The sequence below is a fragment of the Rhea americana genome, unplaced genomic scaffold (assembly GCF_003343005.1).
Source record: "Rhea americana isolate MKP2758 unplaced genomic scaffold, rheAme1 scaffold_162, whole genome shotgun sequence".
NCBI classification, from domain to species: domain Eukaryota; kingdom Metazoa; phylum Chordata; class Aves; order Rheiformes; family Rheidae; genus Rhea; species Rhea americana.
In genome coordinates this window covers 658,008-672,658 of record NW_028185728.1, presented here as the reverse complement: position 1 = coordinate 672,658, position 14,651 = coordinate 658,008, and the positions used below count along the sequence as shown (strand labels likewise).

Here is a 14,651-nt window from a genome sequence, read left to right as displayed (position 1 = left end):
TCTTTCTTTCTTTCTTTCTTTCTTTTTTTCCTCCCCAGTCCTCGGTGCTGTACTGCTTTGCAATCTTGGGCACTTTGTTTTGGAACATTATTGGCTGCTGTAGCTGCGATAGTTATTAGGGATCTGTTCATATAGCTGAATTTAACGATGTTGGCTGAGAAAGGATTCTGCCTTGTCAAATGTGTTTGACAGTTACTTGCCTCTTTGAGTCACTGCTTTGACATCGTATTTCCAAGTCATAGCACAGGCAAATTTGTGACTGTGCGAACTTTAATCAACAGTTCAAAAATATAAAAATCAAGCAATTGCGATGAAATCTATCTAACTGTGTTTCAGCATTCGGCTAAAGAGTCTCAATGCAAATACAGACATCGCTTCCCTGGCTCGGAAGGTAGTTGAAGAATGCAAACTCATTCACCCCTCCAAACTTGCAGAGGTAGAACAGCTGTTATACTATCTACAGAATCGCAGAGATGCTTCAGCAGGGAAAGGTAAATAATAGAGGAATAACGTAGCTCAGGGGTTGGTGTGCTTCGGTGTTACCAGCAAGCGCAGTCTGAGGTTTCTTTTAGTTGAGATCTTAACTTGCTTGATTTAAACATTCTCTAGAGAGGTGAGAATTGGGATATGTATGGTTATGTGTATGGTTAACCTGTCCTTGGAAAAAAATGACAATCTTGGGAGATGGAAGGGTAGAATTATCATTTTAACAATCAAAGTATGTTTTTTTGGTTAGTCAAACTTAGTGCTGCTGCTTCTTATGTGGCTGCTTAGTGTTTCAGTGAGATCTTGGAGAGAGCTTGCGCTGTTTGGTGTAGCCTCTTTGAATTGCATCTGCAGTGACATCAAAAGACAATACGAGGATCTTCCTGGAAGGACCTTGGTTGTTACTTGCTGCAAGGGGAGATGATGTTAGGCTGAATTTAGGCTTTCTGTAAAGCCAAAGCCAGGAGTTTCTGCTAAGCTTCAGTACAACGTTGAAAACAACTTGGGCAGATACACTTGTCTACTTCATAAATTCTTGATGAACAAATTACTGAGAACAGTAATTCTCTGCTCTAGTGCCAAGGCATCTTAGTGGTGCTATATGTATCGTAAGTTCATCTTCTATTTTCTGCTGAGTGGACAATTTCATTCTCAACATCCAATCCTGCATTATTTTGTTGATAGCAAGGTTTCATGCAATCATAAAATAGTAAACTTTGTTCTCAAGCTGGATAACTTCTCTCAGTTGAATGAATTTAAAACAAAGATTAATGTCACTGTTCTGGATGTTTTACTCTTATCGTATATATGTGTGTCTTGGTATATTGCAGGACAGATTTGATTCTGCTTGGACACTGTGGCAAAGCACTTAAGCTATTTCCCTGTCAAAGTGAATATGTTTCACTCTGGACTTGCACTAAGATTTACTGCTCTCTGCCTCCCCAACTAACTGGGCTATAACTGATCATTTGGACTGAGGAGTTAAAGGCATCTGAGGGTTTATTTTGCTCCCTGCATACTGTTAACTACTGAAACTGAGACTTCTTAGCTGTGTTAGTCTAAGAGGTCAGTGTGTTAGTTTAAGGGGTCAGCTGGATGCAAAGGACTTTGACCTTGATCTCTACCAGAATATATAATGTGACAATACTGCTTTTATCTGTGAACATGTGTATTTTCAACTGTCTTTTTCATTGCAGAAAAGAAAGAGAAATCCAGTAAGCCAAAAGATCCACCCCCTTTTGAAGGAATGGAGGTAAATACTGGTGTTAGAAGAGAAACACAAAGGCCTATTACTTCTTAAATAAATGGTTATATAAATGGGGACTGGGGAGGAAAATGCTGAAATCTTTTTTTTTCACCCTTTTTGTTTTTTAAACAAAGAACTTGGTTTAGAAATATTGCACAATGGAATAAAAAGTCATCTCCATAAAGGGTAAAATATTTGACTTGCATACTTCTCCTAAGTATAGCACGCAGCAGGACAGCAAGTGAGGTCTGGAACATCGGACAGGAGGCAGGGAGTCATGTCTGAGCATCCTTTGTTTTTTATAATTAAATATTCTCAGATTTCCTGATGTTTATTGGCAGAGATTCTGTATGCATTGATTTTCTTTCTTTTTCCTGGTATTCTTTTTCCTAACAGAACTCAAGGCTTTGCACTTTTTTTTTTCCTACAGAATATCATTGTGTTTGATTCTGTTCAATTGACATTCCTTTCTCTATTAAACCCTTGCTTATTGCTGCTTTCAGATTGATGAGGTTGCCAATATCAATGACATGGATGAGTATATTGAGTTGCTGTATGAGGACATTCCTGACAAAGTGCGTGGCTCTGCCCTCATCCTGCAGCTGGCTAGGAATCCTGATAATCTGGAAGAATTGCTGATCAATGGTAACTTTAAAATCTAGTGGTAACAAAGTATTTAAAGTTCTTGTGATATTGTGCTGATTTTGTGGTGCTTTTTTCTCTAGGTAAATGTAATTTACTGTTCATCTGTGATATTTGTGTTTTGTAGTTTGTTAGGCTGTGCTTCTTAGTAAGTTGGCTGTCAAAGCCTGTTTTAGATCTTACAAATGGATGCTTCTTAGGCTGTTGTAGGTGGGTTCAACACCTAAAAAGCTTAATGGCCTCAATAGGCTTCGGCCATTTGTTCTTATCCTTGTTATTTTGATGATAAATTACCTTAAGCAGGCATTGCTGCTGGAGAAAAGGGAATAAAATCTCTATCCTGAAGACCAGATTTGCCTTGAAAATAGCATTTACAGTCTGACATAAAGACAGAGGTCTAGTATCCAACAGTTAATAAACTGACTGTAGATGCATGACCGAAATTTTTCACTACAAATCATGCTCATATTTATTTAAGGATTCATCTTAAAATTGTATCAGAATGCATGATATGTACATACACATGCATTGTGCTATGTGCATTTTGAGTGCTATATCAACATGGAGTAGTGTATGTTTGTAAATACATATGTGTGTGTACATATAGATAGATAGATATCCTTGTTTCCCTATCCACTGTCCCCTCTCACCAGGACTTCATAATCTGTAAAGCTGAGTCAGAGAAACAAAAGATAAAGCCAGACCTCCAGAGTGATAGTAGATTCATGTCTTTTTAATTTAGTCCTTTTCTTCCCTGCCCTCTTTGTCTTTTTCCCTGTTCTTTTTATCTCACGTTCCTCGAATGATATCTTCAAAATGTCTGCTGCCCATCCGGGGAAGTCAAAAAATAAGATTATTGTAAAAATTAGGGTAGGAGGGGAATGGCAAGGCATCAGATAATGGCTTTTCCCCATGAGTTGATGAGTGTGTCTTCCAGTTTGAAATTGCTAGTTGTTGCTTTTCTCATTCATGTTCTGTTATATAACGTGGTGCATCTAAAGAGGGACTCGGTCAGGGAAAGCAAATGGAAAGGATATGTGATCCCAGAAAGAAAAATAAGCTAAAGTATGACAGCAAGAAATACAAACCAAAATATAAAATAATACAAAACTGTTAAAGGGAAAAAGTAGGTAGAAAATAGCAGATGAGAAGTTGCAGTTGTCAAGGCAGAAATTAAAGGGATTTGGAAGTGAATGTGATGATGATATAGGAAGGGACCGGGGGCATCATATGGAGCATTCAAGTGGCAGAGGCTACAGAAGCTTAAGGTTGGTAGTAGTTCTGTTATGACCTTAAGGTTTCATAGTGGTTTCCTTGCATGACACCTCTCTTTAGGGTTTTTGTCTGGATGATCAGTCGATTAGTATACTCTTTAATACTTTAATACAATCTCCAAAAAGAATGTTAACRTTGTTACCTGTTAAAGTGAGATAGCTCTGAAATTCTTCCATTAAAAAGCTGATTCCAAACAAAATGTATTCAAATGTTTGTATCTCACAAACCGAAGAGGAGGGGGTGAAATGCTGATGCTCATGTAAATCTTGTCTCCTTTCAGAAACTGTCCTGGGTGCATTGGCTAGAGTGCTGAGGGAAGACTGGAAACAAAGCGTGGAACTTGCTACTAATATAATTTATATTTTCTTCTGTTTTTCAAGGCAAGTACAAGAGCTCTGTGTTTAAGGAGGAAGGAAACTTTTCTCTGCTTGGTGGCTTTTCATTCATTATTTGCATTGTACTGCAAAACTTTACTGAAACGGGAAAAATATTTTTGCTAAGGTGAAAACATACTTGTTGCAAATGACGGAATTGAAGCACAAAAAGAATCTCTGTTGGTGAGGCCCTGTGTAGAAGTGTAGTGACTGCTTGCACGTAATTCAGTGTTTCAGCCTACCTTGCTTAGAAAATAATTCAAGTGAAATTTGTTATGCAAATTGACTTTTAGACTTTTCTCTTATTTCTGGTGTATAGAGGGTCCTCTGAGGCACTTAAAATGTGAAAAGTGAGCTGATAGGTAAACCTTTCCTTTATGTGTAAAAAACAGAATGTATTTTTATTTCAACTTGGAACAATATACTAAAATTTTGTCATTTTAATCCCATAAGAAGAAAACTTCTATTTGGGAACATAAGATTAATTTAAAAAGACAAAGCTAATTTGTTTCTATGTTCCTTCTAAATTCATGTAATAAATCACATACCACTAAAAAAAGCAAAATTTCCTGGTGAAATTTGTTTTTGCTTTGTCAGCACATTGCAAAAAAGTTTGTCCTTTTAAAAGCTTGGAAAAATATTAATATTTTCAGGAAGTGTTATTGTATTTAAATAATTTCCCAATAGGAAAATGTTATAAGGGACAGAGGGTAACTACTGTTTTTGTTATGACACTTCCAATGTGGTATTGGGACTTCGCTACCCTAGATGTTAAATAAATTTGGGGTTGTTTGCAGTTTATTTCTTTCCTCCAACGTATTATATTTTCTTCAATGTAGTTTTTCTCAATTTCATGGATTAATCACACACTATAAAATTGGAGCTTTATGTATGAATATCATAGATCATGAGCTGAAGAGACATGAGCTTTGGCAGGAAGAACTTGCTAAGAAGAAGAAAGCTGATATCCTTTTGGTATGCTGGGGCAATTTGATAGCTTCTGACTTGTCTTCATTGCTGTTGTTGAGTTATTTGAGATCTGCATGTAGCAACTTTTATGAATGCTGTAGAACTTACTAGAAAGTGAAGGATGTAATTGCAGGTATGAAAAAAAAAAAGCCTGAAAAGTGAGAAGTTTGTGCTGCTGAAGAGATTAAATCAATTAAAATAACCCCAGAAAAAAACTTAGTTTTATTTTATCAGTAGTATATCGTGAACTTTTTTTTTTGGTTACTATTAGACTTTTACATGAGGGACTAGTTTTGTTTTGTTTTTTGTTTTTTAACATGCTGTGGATTGCAGGTTTAGCAAAGTTGGTTCTCCTGTAGATATCTTTTTTTCATTAGTGATCGGATAACCCCTCTGTGAACAATATTCATCCAGACTGTGTAACTTTCATCTAAACTCCTTAACTTCTACTGTTTACTCGATGAAGATCCTGAAAATCAAACTCTGAAAAAGGATTATGAGAAAACTTACAAGAAATACCAAGGTTTGGTTGTCAAGCAGGAACAGCTACTGAGAGGTACCAAAGCCAAACAGCAAATATTTTCCTTACTTGTGAGCGTGGGTAGAGAATCCTACTGGATGCTTGTTACAATTAGGAGGACTTAAATATACTGAATGTGTGAAGGAATGTGGGGAGCTTTAGCAAAGAATAGGGAAATGATGACAGCTTATTAAAGTTGTTTGATAGTATTAGCATGCTAACAATGTATGCTAACAGTTCTTAAAACAGTCTACCAAGCTTGGTGAAGTAGCAAAAGAGTTGACTTTACTGTTTTTTGCTAGTGGTATTGGTCTGGAGGTGAGTTGGGTTTTGTTTTTGCTTAGCCAGAAAGTTAAAGCATGTGTCTGACTTGGATTGAGTAGCTTTTAATCTGTTTATTTCAGTTTTGTCTTCAAATAGACCATTTCAATCTAATGTTAAGTATAAGTGGTAAAGCCCTCCTGGGAGTAGTTTTGCAAAATTCTCCCAGGAAAAGTTTTGTTTGTTTGTTTGCCCCTTGTCTGTCTTTTCACAGACTAGGAGAGTAGGGGAGGTGGTTTGGTTTGTTTAGGTTTTTGTGGTTTTTTTTTTTTTTTTTTTKGGGGGGGGGGGATTAATGATTCCCATCAGAATAGGAAAAAAAAAACTTTTAAAAAGCTTCTAGTGATCATAAATTTTAAGATATAATTCTTTTGCGAAGCCAGTTTTAGAACTATAATATTTTTAAAACTTTCTAAGAGTTAATAAAAACCGCTAATGGTGAATTTTCTTCAAAATGCATTGGGAAGAGAGTGGAACAATTCTGTAAGTCTTAACTAATGTATGTATAAACTCATTTAGTTTCAATGTCTTTAATCTGTTGGTATGATTTGTCTTGACTTTCAGTTGCTCTTTACTTGCTCTTAAATCTTGCTGAGGATACTCGCACTGAGCTGAAGATGAGAAACAAGAACATTGTCCATATGTTAGTGAAAGCACTGGATCGAGACAATTTTGAGCTACTTATCCTGGTTGTATCTTTTTTGAAGAAACTCAGCATTTTTATGGAGAACAAAAATGATATGGTAAGGCTAATAGCAATCCACTGCAATATTGGGAAGGGATGCACACTCTCTAGACTCTGAGTGGTTGGAGGGAAGAGGGAGATGTTTCTGTCTTCACCCAAAGTTTCTATATCCCTGGTTGTTTTGGCATTTTGGTTTGGTTTGGTTTTGGTGGGTGTGTTTTTTCTTTTCTTTTTTTTTTTCTTTTTGTGTGTGTGACAGGAGAGGGTTGGCACTACAAAAATGAGTAGAAGGGGGAAAGGCAAAGACCAGCTGTAGCATGCTACAAAAATCTCTGAAGAGCTGTGCCACCCCCAAAATACCAAAATATGACAAAAGGAATTTCAAATTTTGAAATTAGTACCCCCAAAGTCTTGTCATATGTGCACTTAAAGGTGTCTGTGACCTTTTCCCCCCAAATCAGACTCTTCTGACAATGTGTTAATGTCCCTACCATGTATTAGCTTGGAAAGGGAGATAGTTATCCATTAGCAGTCTGTTAGACTAATCTACTTCTTTCCAAAGTCAGCTTGGTCTTCAGAGGCAGCTCACAACTATTCCTTCATGCTGCCATGAGTTGGAGGCAGCAGTACTTTTCTTAAGCTTCTGTAGGTAAAATTTTAAATATTGTTTAGCATGTTCCTAATGGCAATGATATAGAACATGCCTTCACTTTTGTACCTAGGTATGCCATTTTGTTAATCAAAGTGCTAAATTCTCCTTATCCAAGAGGTAGTCTGAGACTCCTGTCACGCTTGGATTATTCACTGAGAAGGTTTGTGTAAATGCAATAGAAAATTAATTCCATCCTTGTTAGTGGAATTCTGTTATACCTCTTGTCTACACTGTTTGGTGAACATGCATGTGCATCTCTCATTTATATAAGAGTATCTTATTTCTTAAAAATAAGACACCAAGCACATGGTTTTGAGGAATGTAGACTATTTATCAGGTGATTGGTCTTTGATTTAATTTATAGTTGTGTAGTKGCCTGAAGCACTTTATTAGGAAAATAAAGATTAGCTCTGCAGCCCACTGATTTGCTGGCACGCTTTTCACATTCCATTTGATTTAGAGGAAAGACAAATGAAACAATTGCGGAGTTTATTTTATTGCAGAGCATTTGAACAGCCATGAAAAGACTTCTGAAAAAATTTCTGTGCTTCAGATTAGCTACATGTTAGAACATTTCTATTTGATAGTAGAAGTGCATACTTTTTAAGAAAACATTATAATAGAAGCTACCAGTGAAGGAGAAGATGTTCTGATGTTTGTATCAGAAGCAATAACACACAAATTTTGAAGACAAAATGAACCAAGACCAGTTGTGCAGTGCCTAATTCTGAGTAAAACTAAATAATCCATCTATATTTATAGTGCATTCTTTCCCTTGGTATTCAAATGCCATATTAGATTCAGAGCAATGAAGTAGGAGTTCTTGCTATCTGATTGTTTTTGATCAAAGATATCTAGTCGGTTATTTGAATATTACCCTATGCTATATGGTGAGAGCACATAGCATAGGTTCTTTTCTTAGAATTTATTCTCTGCATATGTATAACGGAAAGACTACATACATGCGAAAATTTGAAGAATACAAAGTAATTTTATTGCTTTCTTCTGGCCAGAGAAGATTCTATGAGGCAGAGAATGAAAGCATTCAAAAGATTTAACAAATAAAAGCAGAGAAATGTTGTTTAAAAGATGATAAAAACTTTCTGAAGTCTTGCCAGTCAATGATCAGATGTCTTTTCTGGCTGGTAAAGAGAACATGATCTCAGGAACTGATACCACTTAGATTCCATTTTTTTTTAATTTGAAAGCGATACATGTTTCAAGATGACTTTCTTACTTTTATTAAATTAATGTACAGGATGGCATGCCTTTCCTGAGAGCACATACAAAGTTTGGTCTAGGAGTTCATTGAAATTCATAATGAAAGGTCTCAAATTCTTTTTGGATGCCAGTATTCAGTCTGTCCTGTTTGGGTATCTGTTCGACTTTAATGTCAGTTGCTCCAGGGTTACTTATGTTTAAATTTAAAATGAGCTGCTCCCCTCCTGCCCTCCCACTCCATTCCTGCAAGTGATGTCTTCTGACCACAGTATTCCAACTGTGGGGAATGTTTCCAGGACAGCTGAGCTGTTTGGTTCAAAACTTTTTATTCACCATTACCCAGTAACCCAATACTTAAGTCAGTTAGTTTTAATAGGAAGGCTGCTTCAGATGAAAATGCGTTGACAGTCACTACTGTGTGTGGAAATTGCACTTGTGTGTGCAAATTGTGTGAACGTATAAAACAGGGCTTTTAAACTGAACAAAGTTCACAAAGTTAAGTTTCAATGGACTGTGAACTTGATTCTTTTCTTTGATATACAGGTTGAAATGGATATTGTTGAAAAACTTGTCAAAATGGTACCCTGTGAACATGAAGACCTGCTGAACATCACTCTTCGACTCTTACTGAATCTTTCCTTTGATACAGGCCTGAGAAATAAAATGGTGCAAGTTGGTCTGCTTCCCAAACTCACTGCACTTCTAGGTATGTTTCCTCTTGCTCTAACAGACATTTCATGAGGGCCAGTGAAGTGGTGGGCATCACAACAGTGTGCCTAAAGTTTGCTAGGTCATTTATTTATTTATTTCTCAAAGAACTATCTCTGTCTCCTGTCTTTCTATCATTCAGATCATCTTTTCAGATGAAGATTTAGATGGAAGTCTAAAATAATGAAGTTTCCAGTAGACTAGATTCCCATTTTTTCTTAAACTGTTGAATCAGTTTTCTTCTCTTTAAAACAACTTTGATAGCTAACTGAGAATCATTAGAGCTGACACTTTAATGATGCTTGTATTTTGGAAGAGTGCCCAGGAAAAATAGCCAGTTACTTCAGGGAATTTAGCTGATGGAGATACCAACTACCTCTTGTTATAAACCTGCATATGCCTACTACTTTTAGTTAGTGTAGTGGTCCAGATAAAGAGGTTAGACTTCTAGGCAGGACAGGTTTTTTAGACTTTAAGCTTGACAGTCTGTAATTTGTGGTATGCCCTTGTGAGTAATTAAGATACAAGTTAATTTTTTTGTTGGCTGTATGGGAGGGCTATAGAGGCAGTGAGGAGTTTGGAAAAAGCGCAAGGTTGTCCGATTTGTTCCTGTACACTGGAGTTTTAGAGAGGAAGCTTTTATTGCTCCTTGCACGCTCTTTGGCTGATACTCTGTAGAAGCTGCTTTTGGGTGGATATGCTGCATGTTTAGTAGGGTTTGGCTCTAAGAATTGCTGAGTGCTTGCTTTTAAATGGGAGCCAAGAATCTTGTACTGCAGGGTCCGAAGCACATAACGCTCTGATGCAAGACTTCGACAAAGTTTTCTGTGATGTGTTGGGATTGAGATGTACTGAATCCAGTGCAGCTGGCGTATCCAGATTTAATGGAGCAAGTGGAATGCACTCCACTGCAAGTGAATCCATGAGCTTTCTTTCCTAACTTTATACAGTCTTAAAGTTATTTGCCTTCTCAACTTTACATTCTCAACTTTACATTCAACCTGAACACTACCTTATTTCTGTTTAGTGTACAAGTTAGTACTGTGAAAATTTGCGCTGGTTTGGAAGTCTTAATGGTGACAGTGACTAACGTAATGGCTACCTGATGTATCCTGAAATGCCTCAGATCTGTTCATGCTCTCTGCCCCCAGTGTCTCCACTTCCAATCATTTTCCAGGCTGAGTTAGGAGGAAGAAGAAAAATTGCATTTGGAATCTCTTCTTCATACTTTTCTCTCCAGACAGAGTTATTTGACAGCAAAGTAGGCTAAGAAGTTGAAGCTGGCCAGGAAATACTTTCTCTCGTTTGAGAGAAGATATTGCTAGGTAGCCTGGTTCAACTTGGATCATAAGCTTTTTGGAGGAGGAACTTCTCTTGTTTGTTTTTAGCACCCAGCACTGTGGTCTAGGACTTCACGGACAGCTGCCATGACTTGGATCACCAAGATGTCCCAGCTCCCACAAATTCCCTATTTCACACTGATGTCAGATTAAAATCATTAGATACCCACTTTCTAATGCCTAGCTCTAATGTGCAGAGGAGAATTTCTCTTCAAATGCAATTCTCCTGGACTTAGTCATAGACCTGTTAGAATAATCTGTAGTAAATTCTACTACTACTTCCAGAAGTACTGCTGCCTGTGCTTGACTCCATGGTCAGTTCTTTCCTTGATGTGGAAGTTTTCACCTCTTTTCATTGTGTGGAGGCATTTGCTGTTTTCCTTAGCTCCTTTCTTTAGGATTGCTTGATGCTTGTTTTGCAGTGTGCTGATCAGAAAAACAGAAGTGTTATCTGTTCTTGTTCCTGTTTCGGAAGCCAGCTCTGATTCACAAGAATCTTCTTGATATGGTGATTCAGATAATTCCCCAAATACATAATTGTATGTGTCCTGGATTAGGGAAGCTTGTAACCATAATAACAAAATAACTGTGTGCTGGGTTATTTGGGCATTTAAAACACATTACTCAAGTCAGTACCCTTCAGTTTAGATTTGCAGGTTGCCTTAAAGTGCTAACACACCTTAGCAGCTGTTGACAAGTTGCCATACAGCTCCTAATACCAAGAGGTCAAGCTTGTTGACTCAGTCTATAGAAATTTACCATTTGTGCATGCTGTGCCTTTCAGTCTTTAGCACTGGATTTGAGATGAGTATAAATTAAGTGCTTAAGAGGAGAGTTGAGATTGCAAATAAGTAATGGACAGGATTTGTCAGGCAGACTGAGCACTGAGGTGGCCTTCTTTGACAGTCCCTCTTCTCGAGGGACATGCAATGGCTTGAGGGCAGGATGGACTTGATATGAAAGGTAGATTGAGGCTCGAAGTTGAGGGAATGGACTGGCTTAAACTGAGTTAGCAAAGGAATGGACTACTTATGGCATGGATATATTGGAGGAGAATGGCCCTCTTTCTTCCCCTCTTGCTTTAGATCGTTGAGGCTGCTGCTGAAAGCATGGACACGAGAAATTCTGCTTGGTCTTGGTTTCCATTTTAATTAGCCTTTTCTTTTTAATAGTGCCAATGCTTGCTTCCTCATGTAGCTTTGCCAGTCAACACCACTTGCTAGTTTTCCTAGCTTCTCTTCACAAGTCTGAAGTATTGTATATGACAAGACTCCTCCTGCTCCTCCCTCCAAACACCCAAGTTAATCAACTGCAGCTGATCTTTGTTATGCTCTGAAGCTCAAAGAGCTGGGTGCAGCTGAGGGAAATTTAGTTTCAGACTTGCTGATCAGAAGCTGGAGCAGAGCTGTGGAGGCATTTAAGATGTAGCCTGTTGTTCTCAGGTTTGTCCATACACAAGCTGCTTGAAAGGCTGTGGAAAGAAACTTTCATTTCTGTGATTTTGATTCTCCTTGTAATTCCTGAGTCTACAGAGTAATCATTTTTTAAAAATCCACTTTCTGTGTGAATGTTTTATTTGCCAGATATGTGGTTTCAGTAGGCTGCGGTGAGAATTCAGGTGAATTCACCGAGTGGTTTAAATTGGATGCTTGCCTAAGATGTGGAAAACCCAGGTTCACTGCCTTCTGATCATCACTGTGGAAGAAGAGCCCAAACCAGTGTGCTGCAGGATATTCTGGAGAGATGCTGCTCTTATTTCGCTTTGCATGGAATAGCTCAAGCAACATGAAATAGGAGCGACTTGCCTCAAAAGTATTAGAGTTTTGTTAATGTATTTGCTTGTGGGTAGTATACAGGTTAAAATTGGGAAATGTAGAATTAAGCCTTAAGAAAGCAGATGCAGATTCTTCCTTTCTCCTGTGGCTGCCCTTTCACTGTTGGGCAAAAAGGGAAACACTACTCCTATACGTAGTCCTTTTCCTGGATTTGTGATGGGTTTCTACAGGAGAATGCCTTGGCAGGAAGTAAAAAGCGTTATGTCTACAGGGAAGAATAGGAAGAGTCACCTCTTGTTTGGACCAAATCCACTTTGCTTTTCAGTTAACTGGCCAAACCAAATACAAAATTTTTAGTACAGCTCTCTTAAATACATGCACATCTTGTGGTTCGCATCCCTCTARTAAGGATGCTCTTAGGGCTGTGTACAAGTTTTTGTTTGTTTTAGTCCTTTCTGAAGCAAGACAAATAGTTCTACATTGTCTGTGAGAACAGCAGGGAGTGTGTGTAGCAAACCCAGCTGAGTGCTGCTGTGTGTGTGATGGGAGGCTGCAACCTCCACTTAGTGAACCACTGTGGAGAAGAAGCTTCTCGCAGTATGGGGATGTGGTACTGGGGTTTCTGTATCCACCTGTGAGTTAGTCATTCCTCTGTAAAGGATATAAATGATGGCAAAGAATGGTATGGAAACCGTTACAAAGGGAACGATGGTGGTGCTTGAGGGACAAGAGGAGTAGAGGAGATTTTTTTTTTTTTTTTTTTTTCTTCAATGAGTATCTCTGGATGCATTCAGGGAGCAGGATTATGATGTGCGGATTCATTCCTTTGAGCTGATGACTGTTATCAGGTATAGTAAAGATATAATGCTGTTCTGTTTTCGCTCCCTGGTGCAAACCATGTTTAAAGAGCGAGAACCCAGGATGCTTGGAAGTCAGGCCTTTCCATCACACCAACAAAGTGTGTCAACTTGGTTGCTTGAAATCACTAGCTGCTTGTGAAAATCAAGGTCTGATTGAATGTAAGTATTACTGACCTGAAAAATGGRTGTGTTGCAAAACAGTACCAGTTACAAATCCAGCCCTAACTGCAAGTGTTGCACAGTGTCACAGTGTTCATCTCAAAACAACATGAGGTGATGAGTACAAGCTGAAACCTTGTACTAGATTTCTAAGTACAAATTGTTATAACYGAAAGAAAATTCGCTTTGTGGGTTTGTATTTCCATTAAGCCAAGCAGATGAATTTGTTATACAGAACTGTGAAATACAATGTTATTAGTCCCAAGCAGCAACAGYATAGTCTTCCCAGTTACAGTATATACTGAGTCTATATTCTTTATGAATATGACCATCCTGATTTGRATGACTTCATTTCTTGGTGCTCCAAGACTTCGTAGAAGCATACTGAGAAGGAGTATGTACTTCATCTTAATAGAAGTTTTAAGGGTTGTGTCATAGTTTGCTTACTCCACAATRGGTCAGACTTTTTGGAGTTCTTTGAGTTGGAGATGGCCAGAGCAGGGAGCAACTTTAATCGTTCCTGATTTAGTCCTCACTGAAAAATCTATCTTCGATGGATTCATTAGTACAATTTTTGTATTTGTTATCTAAAATCCCTTCTGAAACTCCTGTAATTCCTCTGATATTTTTCTATTCTTTATAAATTAGGTTTAATGAGCAATCAAAGAATTGCCAAACAGTTGTAGGTTGGGTTTTTAAGCAATCAAGTCTTGATATGGTATGCAGCCAAGCTGGATTGTACATCAACTGCTGTTTAAAAAACCAAGGAGTAGTTTGTTCTCTAATTAATGGCACACTGTGGGTTTTTTAATGTCTGTTCCTTTTATGAAAGTTTCTTTTAAGAAGGCTTAAAGTAGATGTGTTCTCTTTATGAGTTCACTTGGCCTTTTTGTAATGAACTTATTATGGAGCTTCACACATCTGTTGGAAAACGGAGCTTCTTATAGGCTACTGCAGTGTTTTTTGCAGTTTTAATAAGCCTCGTTTATCCTATAAAGAAAGGTACATTTTCTTACCTGATCTAGTGAGCAAACAATAAGGGTCAGATGTGGCAAAGACCCTAACAAAAAGCACATGTCCAGCCATCAGGGTGAGGTAAAGTCATATCAAGATTGCTTGAAGTTATTAATGGCAGTAAAATTTATGCTTCCTCCTGTTTTCCCAATTAAATTGAGAAAACTCCCCTCCTGCCCCCCCGAGGTGGCTCTGCAGCAGCTGGTTCTAATACTTGTTGTGTGAATATTGCCTAGGGTGTCTCTATTCCTTTATAGTAGAAGCTGGCTGAAGCACATTAAGTAACAGTTCAATTGCGGGGACCAGTCTGTTGGAAAGCAGTAATTATTAAGGGATTTATTTTAATGGTAGGTATTTTATCATTTGTGGTGAGTATGGTCAAAGTTTAAAAAACAAAACAAAGC

The 14,651-nt window shown here is 37.8% G+C and overlaps 1 protein-coding gene across 2 annotated transcripts in view; it reads left to right on the top strand.

Annotated features, from left to right (window-relative positions):
- The window catches only part of KIFAP3 (kinesin associated protein 3), a 71,242-nt gene that overhangs the window by 6,552 nt on the left and 50,039 nt on the right, over positions 1 to 14,651 (top strand). For both annotated transcript variants that reach the window (XM_085300221.1, XM_085300220.1), the window contains exons 3-10: positions 337 to 491; positions 1,683 to 1,738; positions 2,236 to 2,377; positions 3,930 to 4,029; positions 4,863 to 4,987; positions 5,450 to 5,548; positions 6,398 to 6,576; positions 8,935 to 9,097. In XM_085300221.1, the coding sequence (XP_085156347.1) occupies positions 337 to 491; positions 1,683 to 1,738; positions 2,236 to 2,377; positions 3,930 to 4,029; positions 4,863 to 4,987; positions 5,450 to 5,548; positions 6,398 to 6,576; positions 8,935 to 9,097 (1,019 nt within the window). The remainder of the gene's footprint in view (positions 1 to 336; positions 492 to 1,682; positions 1,739 to 2,235; positions 2,378 to 3,929; positions 4,030 to 4,862; positions 4,988 to 5,449; positions 5,549 to 6,397; positions 6,577 to 8,934; positions 9,098 to 14,651) is intronic.